Below are 17196 nucleotides of genomic sequence, written 5' to 3'. Positions count from 1 at the left end.
GCAGACAGCGTTTCTCAGCTCCAGGACTGAACCCCCTGGAGTGAGGTGGGAGATTCCCCTCAGCTGCTGCCATGGTGCGTATTGGGACAGGCCGGCAATTACTGAATCAACAAAACCCACGCGTGTGACATCCACATTCAGGGTTGTTTTCCCCCTCTCTGTCTTGATTTTGACTCATTGAGGCAGCGGTGACAGTTATTTGATTGTGAGTGCTTGAGAGCTTTAGGCTTCTTAGTCTATAGTCTAAGTTGATGTGCATGTTGAAGTTGTTTGTGAAGTTTTAAATAAAATTTTAAGTCAGTGCTTCAGTGTATAATCACTCGAGGTTTTTTTTGTCAAACATTTGTGAATCCATAGAGTGACTCGTCCCTAATTCTACCCAGTAATCTCTTTAAATATCCCCAGTCCGCCTCGTGAAGCTACGTAAGATAATTAGCCACCACTGGCCCTCCGAGTGAGTGACTCTTCGGTCTGGCTGAGCTGTTTTTAGCTGGGGCTGAGCAGCGGGGCCCGTCGTGATTCACACAGGCTAAAGTAAACACACAGTGGCTCACGCTGCCTGCCTAGCAAGGGGGTCCTCCAAGAGGGGCACAGAGCGAGAGGGAGAGAGAAAGCCCAGGCTTTAGCTCAGGCTCAGCCCAGGGAAGAGAGAGAGAGAGAGGGAGAGAAGAGCTGGGCTGTATGTCCGAGGTCCTGTGGCCCCCCAGCGTGAATACCCTGACTCATCCCTGACTCACGGGCCCCTGATGGCTCTTGCCAGGAGGGGAATTCCTGCTCCAGCAGCCTTCTCACAGTGCCCACTGGGGGGGTCTACATGGGGTATAACAGCACACACACACACACACACACACACAGCCCAGTCCCACAGCACAGCACCCATTCACTGGAAGAGATTAGAGATGGAGAGAGGGTCATAGTGGAATGTCATGTGAAGTAATGGAGAGGTCATGCATGGGTGAGTCAGGATGGAGCACACAGCACCTTTACTCAGGGTGGGTCAGTCATGACACAGGTAGGGTGCGTGAATAACAAATGAGTGTGTGACCTATTTGCACACACTAACTTAAAACACTGAATTGACCGTAATAGGACCACCAGCTTACACAGAGTGCTAAAAGTTATGTTAAGCTGCACAGACAGCCAGCCCAACATCCTTAAGTACTGTAATGTAGCTCACGCACGTAATAAGTATTCTGTCGGCCAGGCTGCCATGTTTAATCATGTAAATATGACCTGTAACATGACGTCTGTGAGTGTGTCTCCTCTGCGGCCGACCGAGCTCTGGAGGTGTTTTTAGAACTGCTGAACCTTGAGTAATGTCACACTCTCCCCCTCCTCTCCCCGAAGCTGCCAGACTGCAGGTTTCGACAACAGTAGTTGCTGTTTCATTTATTTTATTTTTTTTGCGCCTGTGGCTTCGCTGCTATCACTCCTAATCCCTTAAACATAGTGGAGCAGCCATCCAGCCTGAAGCACCTCCAGACGCCATGCCACGCCAGCGCTATCTCCCCAGCAAAGCCCACAGCCTCGGGGCATGAGTTTCAGCTACCGCTCCTAGTTGCCGTCAGACCGCTCTCTCCTCTCTCTCTCTCTTTCTCTCTCTCTCTTTCTCTCTCTCTCTCTTCTCTCTCCCCTGAGGCACCTGCCTATTGTTGGGGATAATTGTGCCAATCTGAGGCGGGGATAGACTCTGAGATTGAGACGGAGGCTTTGGCAGATAAGGGGAAGAGATCAGAGTGCTGCCTGGCCGCGGTCACACGCCTGCTCGGGGCCCAGCTCGGCGGGGGCGTGGGTTAGCGCGGAGCGGGTAGGCAGTCGTTTCTGTCCGGTCGTATTAGCGCATCGGCTTTTTGATGTCGACAAAGTCACCGGGGCGGGGAAGGCGCAGCGGAGCGAGGGAGGGAGACGGAGGAAGGTGGAGGTTGGTTGGGATGAGCCGCTCCAGCCTCAGTGCTGATAGAGAGCGCTCGCTCAACTTGGGCAAACCCTGGCACCTGCCCACGCACACCTGTGCCCCAACATTGTACCTGGCAAGCATTCGGTAGGCAATGGATTCCATTGAGCGGGGCCGACAGAAATAGAACTGAATGGTAATCAACACAGCTGCGGCGGACGGGTTCAGCGGTGATGTGCGAGGTTGTGGTCAAAACAATAGAATCTGATGTTATTGAATATCGGAGGTGGAGTGCGCACTCATGACGCCGCTAATGTGCTGAGCATCGCGGAATGAAGCGGAATGAGCTCCATTTTGAGGGACGGCGCTCATAAGACAAATGTGACCTCGCCATATCCAGCCAAACCCCATTTGGCCTGGTGGCCATGATCACGAGGCCCTCTCCTTCTCTCCCTCTGAGAACTCCATGTTCTCCGTACTGTATGTGTGCACACTGATTGTCTGCTTTTTCCAGACAGGCAGAAATCCTTGGGTCGCTTCTCCGATTTCTGGCCTCGTCATTCACGCCGGACCACTGGAATTCTGGTCTGAGGTCACAATGACGTTGCGCACCATTCTGGAAGCGAGCGAGCTTGCAGCCCTATCGCAGGCTGTAATTTTTGGATATATTACTGGGCAAGGGGGAGGACCCTGTGCATGGGTTTGGCAGTGATGAGGGCTGTTTCTCTCTTCTCTGAGGGACATGAGGAGATGGAGCTCTTGGTATGCGAGCACAAGCAGTTGCCTGAACCCCGAGCGGAGCGCTGTTTTGTTATCTCTTACCAAGTCCTTATCGTCTCCGTGGAGGTGACCCCTTGCTGTATAAACCTGGCCTGGAAGCACGCAGGGCATATTGTCATAATGTGCTTTCCTTGGCACTGGGCTCAGCTCCACCAGTAAACCCAGCCCGGTAGAAAATGGCAGCGCTCCAGTGCTGAGCCCAGAGATGTTTTTTTTTACCTCTGCTAACCAGAGGTGTTGCAATGTCGTATGGCAGGAAAAAGGATGGGCAGGCTGAAGGCTATAAGTGTGCTGTTTGTAATGATTCACTCCACTCACTGTTAACTGCAATTCTATGCTCTGATAGGCAGTACAGTAATATCAGTCACTGGTTGATGATCAACTAGTATTGGGCAGTGAGTGAAGATGAAGTGTCTCTTCTGGAATGTTGACTCATGTAGATGGTGTGTGTTGTACAGTGAGCTTTATAGAAGTACATGTGTGTGTGTGTGTGTGTGTTTGCAGGAGTTGTAGGTGGCGTGGGCTGTACAGTGGGTTGTAAGGTCGTAAAGGGGGATAGGAGTGGTGTTGGGCCACCTGTGGAATGTGAGGTAACTAGAGAGGTGCAGACAGGCTGTGGAATGTCACGGTAAGTGGGACGCTGACAGCCCAGCAAATGGGAGATGGGTCTAGACTTGAAAAGGGAATGCCAAAGGGAGTGTTTCTATCTCTCTCTCTCTCTCTCTCTCTCTCTCTCTCTCTTTCTCTCTCTCTCTCTCTGTCTCATTATTCCACTCAAACTCTTTCTATCCCACACCAAACACTTGTTCACATATACAGAACCCCACTCCACCATTCAAGGGGTCCTAAATTAGATTTCTATAAGTAGCATTGCTGCCTCAGAAGTTGACAGTATAAAGTCACACTCTCTTGCTCCCTCTCTCTCTCTCTCTCTCTCTCTCTCTCTCTCTGCCATCTCCCCTCTCTTTCTCTCTGTCTCTCTCTATCTGCCATCTCTCTCTCTCTCTCTCTCTCTGTCTCTGTCTCTCTCTCTCTCGCGTACATGTTTCGTCTTGTTGGCCTGCTGTCCATTCCACACATGTTGTTGACAATGGTTTGGTTGAAAAAGTCAGACCCTGAGGGTAGTGCTTTTTACTGCACACACAAACACTGGTATGGAGATTCCAGTGTAGATTGGAGTTTACTTTGCTCAGTTGTCATCTCACAGTTATGATGGTATCCAGGTTTGTTTGTGTTACCAAATTCTGGTTTTGGTGGAGTGCTCTGGTTTGTGGTTGGCCTCCAGTTTCTGTCATGGGATTTAAGAAGGACCTGGTCTTAAGCTTTCACAGAAACTCCCTGTACAAGTGTCAGTGCTTCTAAGAGTTGTCTGTGTATCTGCGTCTGTGTGTGTGTGTGTGTGTGTGTGTGCGCATGTGTAACAGATTGCAGACGCTGTTTACGTTCAAAACAACATGAGTGCCAGTTGGGGCTGAGTCACGTTGGCCCGCCTTTCCCGGTCCCTCCCGTTAGCGTCTGCACGATGACAGCTCCGACTGATCTCACTGTCTGATAGCCCGTCTGCTCCGCTGTGCTCCGCTATGCGCGGATCCCGTTAAGCACAATTAATCACCGCAGGGAAACAAGCTACTGTAGTCACGCTGTGGACCGTGGACAAAAATGCTATAAACCCTTCTATTTATTTCCCTTTGCTCTGTAAATGGACACAAAAACAAGTTCTGTGGTGCATCTTTTTTGTGTTACTTTTGTGACCTTGAAAGAATAGATGTTCAGGACCCAACTTCGAAAGACTGCCCATGAAGGAGTTTATGTGTGTGTGTGTGTGTGTGTGTGTGTGTGTGTGTGTGTGTGTGTGTGTGTGCTTATGTGTTTGTGTGTCTACTTTCCTGGGAAAACTTTTATCGCCTCAGCAAAATATTGAACTTGCTGGAACTTTCCTTGTACAGACTGACTGTGCTCTCATTATTAGTGTGTGCTGTTGCATTGGGTGCTCATAGAAGGGGATGTACGCTCTCCCCCTTAGCCTACGGAACAGACACAACGTACTTCCTTCAAGTCTAAACAACACAAAGATGGACCGAAACATTTACCTTTCGGGCCAAGGCCGTTTTGTTTGGGCAGACTCAGGTGCTTTCATGTTATTTCAGTAACAGTGTCTGCCGTGGCTTCGCCGGGGCGTCCATCTGTTTTGAACTCGTAAAAAAACTTTTGACGGTGGAGTCGGCGGGGGTGTTTGGTTTGTGCCGGAGAGTGGCCGTGGCGGCCGAGGACAGAACAAAGGGAGAGGGAGGAAAAGTACAATGGCTCAGACATAAAACAACACCGTCTGTCCCTAAAATGACTTACTGCCACCTCCCTGCCTTTGTGGCTGCTGAGAGAAGAAACAAGAGTCGTGCAGGCCCCCACCCTCTTGGCCTTGGGTCGAATGTGCACACAAAACATGCACACACACACACACACATGCACCCCTCCTAGGACTTAACTAGAGTTTGTCTTGTGCATTCATGAAAAGGCAGAAAACAAAAGCCATAACCCCAACCACCACTCCTCAGTGCATGTACACATACATACACACACACACACACAGACACACACACAAATGCATACACCCATACATAGTTACACACACTCTTAATACACACGCTCTCACTCATGTTCTCAGACACACACACACACACACAGTGCGTGTCTTCCCGTCCATTGACCTGTCTGCGCGGCGCTCGCTGCACCAGCTGCCACATTACTTCCTGGCCAGCGCTCCCGTCTGAATGAGCCACCACGGCCCTTTCCTTCCCTCTCCCAGCTCCCCTGCATCCCTCTCTTCCTCTCCCCCATCCTGTGGAAACCCCTCTTTCCCCCCCTCCCTTCTCTCTCTCTATCTTTGCCCGTCTCTCTTCTCTCTCTCTCTCTCTCTCTCTTCTTTCTCTCTCTCTCCCTCTGTTTTGGCTCTGAGTTAACTCCATGCTCCTTGTGGCCTCCTAAGCCCCCTCTCGAGCTTCCGTGACCCTTTTAAATGCAAATGGATGAACTTTTAGTCCAGCGATGATGAATTTCCCTTTCTTCCCCCTCTCCTCTCTTTTCTCTCTCTCTCTCTGTCTTTCTGTGCGCCTCTTTATTCTCTTCCCCCTTTCTTCTGGTGTGAGATAATAAAGTCTGGCGTCAGACTCCGTCTGCTCCTGGCTCGAGGGGCGCAAGGGAAAGGTTTTGACCGGGGGATTGCCACAGTGGTGGTCCTGGGCTTGGGAAAGTCATGTCTGCCTGTGTCAGCATTAAAAAACATTTGGAATTTGTCGGCTGTTACTTCCATGACTCGGTAACGTCACGGCAAAACTAAGCAGTTGCTTATCAGAGATAAGAAATAGCACAATCATCTGGAGATGAAGTTGAAGAATACATTTGACTGGTTTGTGTGTGCCCGTAGAAAGAGCTGCTTTTTTTGCCTCTGAGCCATGTAGTTCTCAGAGTATTTTTGAGGGAGTGAGTGTGCTCGAGATTGGGCATTCCTTTGCGTAAGAGATTCAAATCACAGTCATCAAGTCATTCACTCACTCCTAATCAGAACCGCATATGAATCACTCTACAAACACTTCCAGTTTCTGAGGACTCGGACGAGTGAGAGAGAGAGAGGGAACTTTAGAAAGAGTGGATTGTGTGGGAGTGAGAAATAGAGAGAGAGAGAGAGAGAGAGAGAGAAAGAGGGAGGGAGGGAGAGAGAGAGATCTGCAAGCAGAGGATTGAACTACTTTCTGTTCTAGAAGGCAAAGTTCACTTCTTAGCCTTTGTGATGTCAGCAGGGCAGGCCCCCTCGTACATTCTGACACGCAGGAAATGCCATTACAAGAGAAGGAGACAAAGGAACATGGAACAGGAAATACCATATGACATCAGAAACCAGTGATTTACATTATTTTCAGAACTTGTGTGAGTGAGACAAATACATATCCATTGCCTGTATGGATAATGATCTCTTGATTAAACTGTTTATCTGAGTAGTGGTCCTTTTTCTTTTTATAAATCATGTATTTTTGTGAGTTGTATGTAGATGCATGGTGTGTGTGTGTGTGTGTGTGTGTGTGTGTGTGTGTGTGGTGTGTATGTGTGTGACTGTGTGTGTGTGTGTGTGTTCAGAGCCTCCATGGCGACATCGCAGACAGCTGCTAACAGCCGCCGAGCCTCTCAGGCGCTATTGTGCAGAACCGTGTAAAGCACAAGCCTCTTTAGGCCTGGCATGAAACACACACACACACACACATACACATACAACCGAATGACTGTCCCCTCCGTCTACACAAGCACAGCATTCTTCAAGTCACTGAGGCCTCCCTCTCTCTCTTTCTTTTCTCTCTCTCTCCCTCCCTCTCTCTCTCCCTCTTTTGCTTCTCTCTATTCCTGTGCCTCTGCACAAACACAGCATTCATCATGTAGCTGCTGCTCTCAGACACTTAAAAAACACACACAGACAGGGATGAACTCAGTCTCGGCCCGGCTGGGCATACACACACACACACACACACACACACACACACACACACACACACACACGGATTTGCTGTGATACTGGGCCTGGGACTGGGACCGGTGTCTGGCGTGACTGAGACACCCTTGTTTTTGAGCGTGAAGACTGGTGGAGAACTGGGTAGTATAAATAATGGAGAGCTGTGTGTGAGAGAGAGCAAATGGCCCGTGCTCTCAAATGCCCCAGCTCCGGGTTCTGTGTGCTAGTGTGAAATAGAGCAAACGCTTCCAACAAATATGGCAGAGACCATCAGCCTTCTGTGGTGGAGTATTTTAGGTATCTGTGTGTGAGTGTGTGTGTGTGTGTGTGTTTTGAAGCTACACTATCCTGACTGAATGTGGGCTAACGATCCCACTGTGAACCAATCCCTTTCCTCCGCAGCTTTCGCCCTCCTCTAAGCGGTGCGAGACCCCAGGCCAGGCCCCAATCTTCAGCTCCATGGCCCAGCGATGGCCTATCTGTACCCAGGCATGGAGCAGGGGGAACAGGGGGGTGCAGGGGGCAGGGCAGAAGGGCAGTATCAGGCTGAGATAGAAAGAGAGAGAGAGAGAGAGAGAATCTCCGTGGGTCAGAGATGAGAGGCCTGAGCCCCTGTTCCACCCCATCACACTGCCCCACTTGGAGCGGAGCCAAGGCGCTCGAGGAGATAGTCCAGCACTCAACGGGTGGTTTGGGAAAGAGAGGCACTGGGAAAGGAGTGATACAGAGGCCGAGCAAGAGAGGGAGAGAAGAGTCTCAAGCCTTCTTGACACTTATTTTCTGCTAGTCTTAGTCTACTAACCAACTCTGGGAATAACATGACATGAGGTGAGAGGAGACCATTCATGTTGGGAGCCCACACACACACACACACACACACACACACAGTGTGATCGAGTGGCTCAGGGTGAGTGCACTTCATTAAGGGGTGCTTAGAGGGTCCCGGCCAATGGGAGCTGGCCTAGCGCCAGCCACTACCACTCTCTTATGGCAGGCCAGAGCGAGAGAAAGAGGGAGGAAGAGAAGAGAACAGAGGGAGGTGAGGCCTGGGAGGAGGGGGAGGGCAAATATTTGCTCTTGCGTCAGCCTGGACCTGTGATTGTGGGCGTCTCTGTGTGTTCAGTGCAGATGGAGCCTGTGTACTGTAGTGCGTGTGGGCCACTGGCTCATGGAGGGCTTTTTACAGTACCCTGTCAGGCCTGGAGAGTCCGTGCTGGTCCACTCTGACACAGGCCTTTACCCCAGCATGCACTCACACACCCTTCAGTTCACCTCAGGGGTCAGGAGTGGTCATTGACTCTGAATACTGGGCTGCAACCAAAAACAAATATGCTCGGTCCAAATGAAATGTGTGCGAAGACACTGTGTGTGTGTGTGTGTGTGTGTGTGTTGGTTGGCAGGACTTCACATTGACACCCTGTTCTTGCCTGACCGTACATCGTGTGTGCCTGGTTGCATGAAGAGCTCCGTGTTAATGATCCCCCACTCTCTCTTGTTCTCCTTTCCAGAATGTTCTAGCCAAGGCCCTCTACGACAATGTGGCGGAGTCTCCAGACGAGCTGTCCTTCCGTAAGGGGGACATAATGACGGTGCTGGAGCGCGACACGCAAGGCCTGGATGGATGGTGGCTCTGCTCGCTGCACGGGCGCCAGGGCATCGTCCCCGGCAACCGCCTCAAGATCCTGGTGGGCATGTACGACAAGCAGCAGCAGCCAGTGCAGGGCGGGCAGCAGCAGCCGGCCATGCCCACGTCACAAGCCGGCCCAGGGGGGCTCAACCAGCTGGGCTTACCCGCCCAGGCCTACGCCAAACCCCCGCCGGGCTCCCAGTACACGGCCATGCACCCCGCCTACTCCTCCTCCCAGGCTGCCCCCACCAACACAGACAGCATCTACATGCTCCCACCCAACCACGGCAAGCCGGCACTCTCCAGCGTCTACCAGGTGCCCCTGGGCCCCCAGGCCCCCCCCAAGGCCCCCATGCTGGCCCAGAAACAAGGCGCCCACCCGCAGTACTCGGGCAAGGACATCTACCAGGTGCCCCCGTCCATGGGCGGGCTGGGGCAGCAGGATATCTACCAGGTGCCCCTGTCGGCCGTGGGTCAGGGCATGGGGCAGGACATTTACCAGGTGCCCCCATCGGCCGGGGGGCCAGGCATAGGGCAGGACATTTATCAGGTGCCCCCTTCCATGAACTCGACTCAGGACATCTACCAGATCCCCCCCTCGGTGGAGAAGAGGAACTGGGACCCCTCCAAGCCCCTGGGGAAGGTAAGAGTCCATTTAGAAATGTGTGCGTACACTTACATTCAGAAGACACACACGCACACACACACACACACACACACACACATACTCACTCACACACCTATAGACATGCAGCGTTGTGGAATAATAATCAGTCACAGGGGGTGAAAGAAGAGGAAGAGAGTTTCTACACACACACACACACGCACACACACACACACACACACACACACACACACACACACGCACACACACACACATTCACCCACATACACAAAGTCCCAAACCTAGACGCATAGACTCACACAAGTGCAGTCTCCTTAGTGTTTATGCTTGTGGTGTGTCATGGCTGAAAATAGCCTCGCAGCTGAGATATTTCCAGCGTCTCCTTCATTCATCTCATTCCCTCTCTGTGTGCGGCCGTGACTAAGAAAGTACAACTCGTCCCAACTGTGCACTTAACATCTCCTGCTCAGCTACTCTCCGATTCTCATCACACGTCTCTTGGCGAAGCGATGACGGAAGAGTACGAGTACGACTCGAGGTGTCTCGTCTGGCTTCAAATGGCAGTAACAAGAGAAAAATCAAACTGTGGGGAAAAAAGCGCAAGAACGTGGACGCGTTCGTATGAGTGTAACAGTGTCACTGTAAACAAGCCAGCAGCCAGAGAGAGAGAGAGAGAGAGAGAGAGAGAGAGAGAGAGCTGCTGGGATAATAGACAGGGAGGAGAAAGGAGAGGAGGAAGAGGAGGAGGAGAGGCGTGCGGTGCTTTCACATAAATAATTCAGTAGTGCCGCAGAGTGCAGCAGGGATTGGGGGAGGTGGGGGTCTTCAGTGTGTGTGTGTGTGTTTGGGGGGGGGGGGGGGGGATTGGGGTGAGTCAGCGTTTCTGCTGTGCTGCCGGAGGCTGCTGCTGCTTCTGCTGCTACCGCTGCTGTGGGCCACCGGGTCCAGGTTAAGCGCATTTGGGCACCAGGCGCCAGGCAGGGTCCACGTCGTCCATCCCCCTCCCCCCTGGGAGTGGCGGGGGAGCCGGGGGCCAGGCGTAGCGCACTCTGCCATATGCAGGAGTAGGAGCGCTGGCAGGGCCAAGTGAAGTGTGATGATGGGGGCAGGGGGGGCAGAGAGGTACAGCTGTGTCCCCCTTCCCCTGTACATGCACACGTGTTCACTTAGGGGCACTCAAAGACACATACACACCACACAAACACACACACACACACACACACACACAGAGAGAGAGGATCCCCTTGGCTGAGTGTTTACCATGGCCATTCTCCTCAGTGTCCCTATATCTCTCCCTGCCTCAGTCAGTGTGTCACTGCAGGGCAAATGGTGAGTAGGCTTTAGAATGTTTCAGGAAGGTTCTAGATTGTTCTGAGGTCACAAAGGGTCGCTGGCAAGCTGGTGAGTACAAGACAAGATGGGACAGAGACGCAAGGGTCATAAGAGCAGACAGTGAAACTGCAGGGGGCCATCTACTGTCTCCAAACACTCCCTCCACACACACACACACACACACACACGCACACAGTGACCCCTGTGCCCTGCAAAAGGCCTGGCCCACACAGCTCTCACCACAGTCCATTCCACCCCTCTAGTGAGGGATGAGTGGAGGATGGAAGATTGCCATGCAATCAGTCATTTACTAATAGAAAACAAACACACATTGACCACTTATCAGTGTTGACTGGTGTGGATAAGACCAAAGAAAACACAAGAACACCCACCATCTGCGAGTGGATGAGGAAAAGAGAGAGAAAAGGAGAAAAAGAGAGATAAGAAGAGGCCAGAGGTCTTGACTGGGTCTGGCAAGTCCCCCTGAGGTCAGGGCTGGGCTGGGTTAGTGGAGAGGGATCGTTCAGGCCTGTCTCGCACAGGTCATGAGTCACCGCTGTCTCATGATCACGCCCGTTCCTGTGATGATACATACGAGGTCACTCCCAGCTCCCGGCCCCACGCTCTCACGTTCTCACGATCCCCTGCGTATTCACACGGGGGGAAATGGCAGTAATCGGCATGGCAATAATTCTAGACATATAAATGATTGGAATTCGATTGCTGCTGCTGCTGTTGATTAGGGCTCTGTGGGTTTTAGTGTTAGTGGCACTGTTGGAGTGTAGCCCTTCAGGACTGTGTGTGGAGGAAGATAGGCAGCGCTGGGTTTTTGTTTAGCTACGTGGTTATTCTCCCTTCGGTGTTAGTCAGGCCATTGATGTTGATTCTTTGTATTTTTCCTCTGATTGTCCTCTGTTGTTATCGGTCGTCCTTGTGTCCGTGCATGATACACACACGCACACAGATATGCACTTACACATACACACACAGGCACACACAAACACACACATACACACACACACACACACACACACACACACACAATCACTCACACTGTGGTACACACTCACACACACACACACACACACACACACACACACACACACACACACACACACAATCACTCACACTGTGGTACACACTCACACACACACACACACACACAGATTTCTCCCCTGCCAGTCTCTCCTGAGATAAGGAGTTCCTGCTGAGAAGAGACGCACACACACATACTGCATGTGTACACACACACACACACACACACACCACACAACACAGCGCATGCATTCATATGGAAAAGCTGAAAATTCCCTTAGCCTTTTCTAACCCCAGACAGGAGAAAAGCAAGCCTTAAGAGCTCATTCATATGCATTCAGCACAAATACAAATGCAGGATTGTGAGTACTAACATGTAATACTGCTACAGTAGCAGAAATCTCTCTCTCTCAGACACACACACACACACACACACACACACACACACACACACATACACAGATCCCCACAGAGACGTCCTGTGCGTCACTCCTGTGCGTCATCTCAGTTAGATGTATGAGCCGTAGTAGCGACAGTGCTACACACACACACACGCACACCCACACACACAGAAACCCCAGATAGATGGGCAGCAGTTGGATGCGGCAGTGAAAGGGCCTGTGACAACAGCACCATGGTACGGCAAGACCCCCCCTGCATGCTGGCGTCTTTGAAGGGACGCGGGGGGGCTGGGGCCCTGATCCCCCTCAGCTGTGCCCAGGGCTGAGTGTCCATCCTGGGGCAGTCGAGGGGCGCGTGCCGTGCGGGGGGCTGATTACAGCCGGCCGAGGCCACGGGAGGCGGCAGCTGGAACAACTGTGATTGGGCCGACATCAAAGGGGACGGTTTAGGAGGGTGCGGTGGCACGCGCCACTCAAAGCCCCGCCACACGCCTCCAAGTGTGTGTGTGTGTTTTGAGGGGGGGGGGGGGGGGGGTGGAATGCTCTTCTGCAGACCCTCTCTAATTCTCTCATTCCCCCATTCTGCTGTCCAGCCACCCCAAGTCTTGCATTCTGCCCGTCCAGCCCTTCTTTTTGTGTCACAATCTCGTCACTGTGCCAGTCTCTTCCCTCTCTCCCTCCCTTCTTTTCTCTTTCTCCTCACTCACAGAGTACTATGGCCTCTCTCTCTCCATTCTACCCTCCTTTCCAATTCAATTTCTCCTTTCTCCCTTCTCTTTTAGTCTCATTCTTCCCCCTCTCCCTCTCTCTCTCTCTCTCTCTCTCTCTCTTTCTCTCGGAGGACTCCAGGGCTCATTTTGCTCTGGCCAAATGAGTGTTTTTGTGTTGGTGGCTTAATCTTTTTAGACTGCATTGGTATTCCAGCCACCCGCCCAAAAGCACACAGAGCCTGCCTCGCTCTAAAACCATGGCAACAGATCACCACTGTCAGGAGGAGGGACAAACAGAGAGAGGAGACTGACCACGGGTCCCCTCCTCTGCAAGAGACTCCTCCATCAGTGCTTCAGTAGGATGTATGTATGTCTGGAATCTAATATTCTCCCTGAACTAAGCCACAAAGACTCTCAATCAAGCAAGTGTGTGTGTGTGTGTGTGTGTGTGTGTGTGTGTGTGTGTGTGTGTGTGTGTGTGTGTGTGTGTGTGTGTGTGTATTCCATTCTAGACCCCTGAGTCAGCTTTGAATGCCCATTTAATTAGCATGGCCATTAGCATAGGATGTGACCCTCCTCTGCAGTGTTAATGGCTATTTCCTAGCACGCGTGGGCCTGATAGCACTGACGAGCTGCTCACTGGAGCTCAGCTTAAGCATTAACCTTTCACTGTTTACCCAGCGGCTTAAGCTGTACTTTGACCTGTTGAGGTAAACACCTAGGTAGACATACAAAATGACCTGACTATCTCTCTTAGATGAGTCAAAGTCATTGGTGAGGCCCACATTGAACTGCAAGTGTGGTAAAACAAAAATCTAGTCAAGTTACAAAAACATATGCTTGCTCCACTGGTGCACCAAGTCAACTGATCTGCAATGAGTCAGTTACAATTTTAGTTAGCTAAAAGAAGAAGAGAAAAGACATTCTTAGTGATACTAAGTACCTACCATAGTAACCATTAGACACTACTTCCTAAGCCTGCAGTTCCTATCTCTGTGTTGATCGCTGGTGCTCTCTGAGCTCATGGCTGGAGGTGTACAGCACACTGCAGTGCAGCCAGGTGCGGCCTGTTTGAACCCAGTTACCCCCCTCCTCTCTACCTACCCCAGGAGTGGAACCGGGCAGATCTAAGCCTGCCTTATCACCCGCAGCCACTAATGCCCCTCTCTCAGGTGTGTTGAGGTGTTTCAGGGAGCAAAGAGTGCTGATAAGGAGCCGAGGGGAGGAGAGGTGGTGAGGGTAGTGTGCGGTTGGGTTGGGTTGGGTAGGGTTGGGTTGGGTTGGTTGAGATTCCTCTGGAGTGTCTTTCTCTTTCTGTTTTTCTTTTCTTCTGAAGCTTCTCCTGTTTTTTTTTTACCCTCCACTGCTTCCGCCTTCCTGCCCTGAAAGTAAATGGGTAATCTCTGGGGCCTTTGAAGATGTTGGCCAGCCGCTCACCTGAGCTGGCAGAGGAGGCCCAGTGACGAGGGGAGGGGAGGCTGGGGCTGGGGCTGGGGCTTGGGGGAAGCTTATCTGCGGGAACAGGCAGGTTTGTTTGGTGTAGAGGGGGGTTGGATGGGGAGGTAGGTGGGTCTGTAGGGTATAGACTGGGAGACTTTGCAGAGGAACTGAAAGGGAGGGAAAACAAAAGTTGTATCTTACTGCTGCCAACCCCCATTTAATCCACATACACACACTCTCACACACACTCACACTCACACACAAAACTTTATTGCTGCCGCAGTCAGTGATGTCTTAGCCTCACCTCTGTACCAGTAAGGCTTCATCTACTCACAGCGGTTTCATCATGCATGCATTCCTTTCTGTGTGTGTGTGTGTGAATGTAGCATATCTGTGTGTTGTTGATATCCATTCCAAACCTAGTGGGGCAGCTCATTTGAAGCGCATGGGCAGCCAGCGCACTGCTCCTCTCTCCTCCTCTCTCCACTGCTCCTCTCTCTTCCTCTCTCCTCCTCTCTCCACTGATCCTCTCTCTTCCTCTCTCCTCTCCTCCTCTCTCCACTGCTCCTCTCTCTTCCTCTCTCCTCTGCTCCTCTCTCCACAGCTCCTCTCTCCGCTGCTCCTCTCTCCTCCTCCCTGCTCCTCTCTGTTCTGCTCCTCTCTGCTCCTCTGCCCTGCACTGCTGTGCTTTGCTGTGCTCTGTGGGGACTGGAGCAGATCTGAGGCCCAGGCAGGCAGTGTGGCTTCTGCGGCTCTTCCCCCCTGAGCCTGTAATCTCCAGATCTGTGCTGCTCTTCCCACAGCATTCCTCAGCAGTCCTCCTCTCCCTCCTCATCCTCTCCTCACCCTCCTCCTCTTCTTCTCCTCTCTTCCATTCATTCCTCCACCCTTTCTGCTCCTCCACCCCTCAGGCCAGGTGCCTCCCTCTACTCCCTCCACTGTGCGGCACGCACAGGCAGGCCGGGGGACAACACTCTGAGCTTTTTTTTTAGGATTCCCGATAGTTCCTCCCATGTATTGTCGTTCCCCGCCTTTTAAATCCCATTTGTGCCTTTTCTTTTCAGCCCTTTTCCTCTCTGTGATCTCTTTCTCTCTCTCCCTCTCTTTCTCTTTCTCCCTCTCTCTCTGGGTCTTTATCGGGGGGCATAACATGTCGTAATGAAGAGCTGTGCAGCATATAGAGAGTGTGTGTCTTAGGCTCGGGGCTCCTCCAGGGTGTGTGTGTGTGTGTGTGTGTGTGTGTGTGTGAGCGAGCTCTAACAGAGACGAGAAGAGACTGTCTCGGGGCCTAATTGCTGCTGCTGCTGCTGCATTGTGTGTGTGTCTAAAAAGGGCCCCATTCATTGGCTGCAGCACATGGCTGCGCTGCGTTGCGCGCGCTGGAGCAGATAGTGATGGCCATGGCGCGGCCACGCTGCTTTTCACCAGCCCGCTCCTTTCCCCACCGCGCCGCGCCGCCCCCATGCTGCTCCAGAGATCTTACAGAGACGCGGTGAGGATGTGCCACTGCCGAAATACTGGCGGAAGATCAGGGAAACATTGCAAGAGTGTTGTCTCAGTGTTGCATCAGCAACACTTTCAGAGGCTTGCATTCAACCGGTGTTGGAAGAATGTCAGATGAACGTTGCAGAGACGTTGTGGAGACGTTGTCATGATGAGAGGGACACAAGCCTCTGCCTACTGCTGTTGTTGTTGTGAGGTTTTGCCATACTCAAAGGAACACAGTGGTTCAAATGGAGAGTAAGGTGGTGGTGTGTGTGTATGTGTATCATATGCTGATTGCTTTCACTACTTCAAGGAGCACGAACCACACTTTCTTGATGGCACACAGCTGGTCTCAGTGGAAGCTTATTAGCTTTCTTGCTTTTCTCTCACATGGCATCCAAAACCCACCTCCTCCTCTGATGGGTGCCAACTTTTGGAGGTTGGAAAGGGGGGGGGGGTAGAACATGAGCCGGAACAGTCAGTGAAGTGGCTCTGGGTCAGTGCCAGCGACCAGTAGGCTTCCATACTGAGGGTGCCCATCTGGCTACCACCCTGCAGGCAGCCCCTTGCACACACACACACACACACACACACGGCTGTCAGGCTGAAAGGGTCATTGATCATCGGAGAAAGCACCTCCGCCCGCTGCGGATGCCCTGCCTCCGGGACTCATCGGTGGGCTCCAGACGGCCTTGCTCAGGCTACGGCTCAGGCTCAGGAGGAGGCTGCTCAGGCTGGCCGGGCAGCAGGGCTCTCAGCTTCAGTAAATCAGAAGCAGCAGAAAGAGGTCACTCTCTCTGTCTCACTCTCTCTCTCTCTCTTCCTCTCTCTCTCTCTTCCTCTCTCTCTCTGTCTCCGTCTCTCTGTTTCTCATCTTTCTTTTTCTCTTTCTATTGCTCCTTTTGTTGCCCCTTTTATCTGCCCTGCTATCTATCTGTGGTATTTCTGTGTTTTCTTTCTCTATTTCTTTTGTGTAAGTGTGAGTGAGTGTGTGTGTGTGTGTCTGTGTGTGTGTGTGTGTGTCTCTGTGTGTATGTGTGCGTGTGTGTGTGTGTGTGTGTGTGTGTGTGTGTGTGTGTGACAAGCGCCCTCCTTTTTGCCTGATGGAACCCCCTCCATTACCTGCTGCGGACTCATTTTCTGCTCTGGTAGTGTGTGCAGTGGGAAGAGAGAGAGAGAGAGAGAGAGAGAGAGAGAGAGAGAGAGAGAGATGAAAGAGAGCAAGGAAGATGGAAGAGCTCAGAAGTAGAAAGCGGGACTAGGAGAGATAGGCATAGAGAGAGAAGAGTAGAGAGAAAGAGAGAGGGGAAAAAAGCTTAGAGAGATAGAGAGAGTGAAAGAGCAGCTGAAAGGAGGGGTGGAGTGGCGGAGT

General features: G+C 51.9%; 1 protein-coding gene across 3 annotated transcripts in view; it reads left to right on the top strand.

Annotated features, from left to right (window-relative positions):
• Nucleotides 1-17196, top strand: part of bcar1 (BCAR1 scaffold protein, Cas family member) — a 78590-nt gene that overhangs the window by 44232 nt on the left and 17162 nt on the right. For all 3 annotated transcript variants that reach the window (XM_042108745.1, XM_042108746.1, XM_042108744.1), the window contains exon 2: nt 8678-9439. In XM_042108745.1, the coding sequence (XP_041964679.1) occupies nt 8678-9439 (762 nt within the window). The remainder of the gene's footprint in view (nt 1-8677; nt 9440-17196) is intronic.

Source organism: Alosa sapidissima, chromosome 11, assembly GCF_018492685.1.
Source record: "Alosa sapidissima isolate fAloSap1 chromosome 11, fAloSap1.pri, whole genome shotgun sequence".
Lineage (NCBI taxonomy): Eukaryota > Metazoa > Chordata > Actinopteri > Clupeiformes > Clupeidae > Alosa > Alosa sapidissima.
This window is presented reverse-complemented; position numbering and strand designations above follow the sequence as displayed.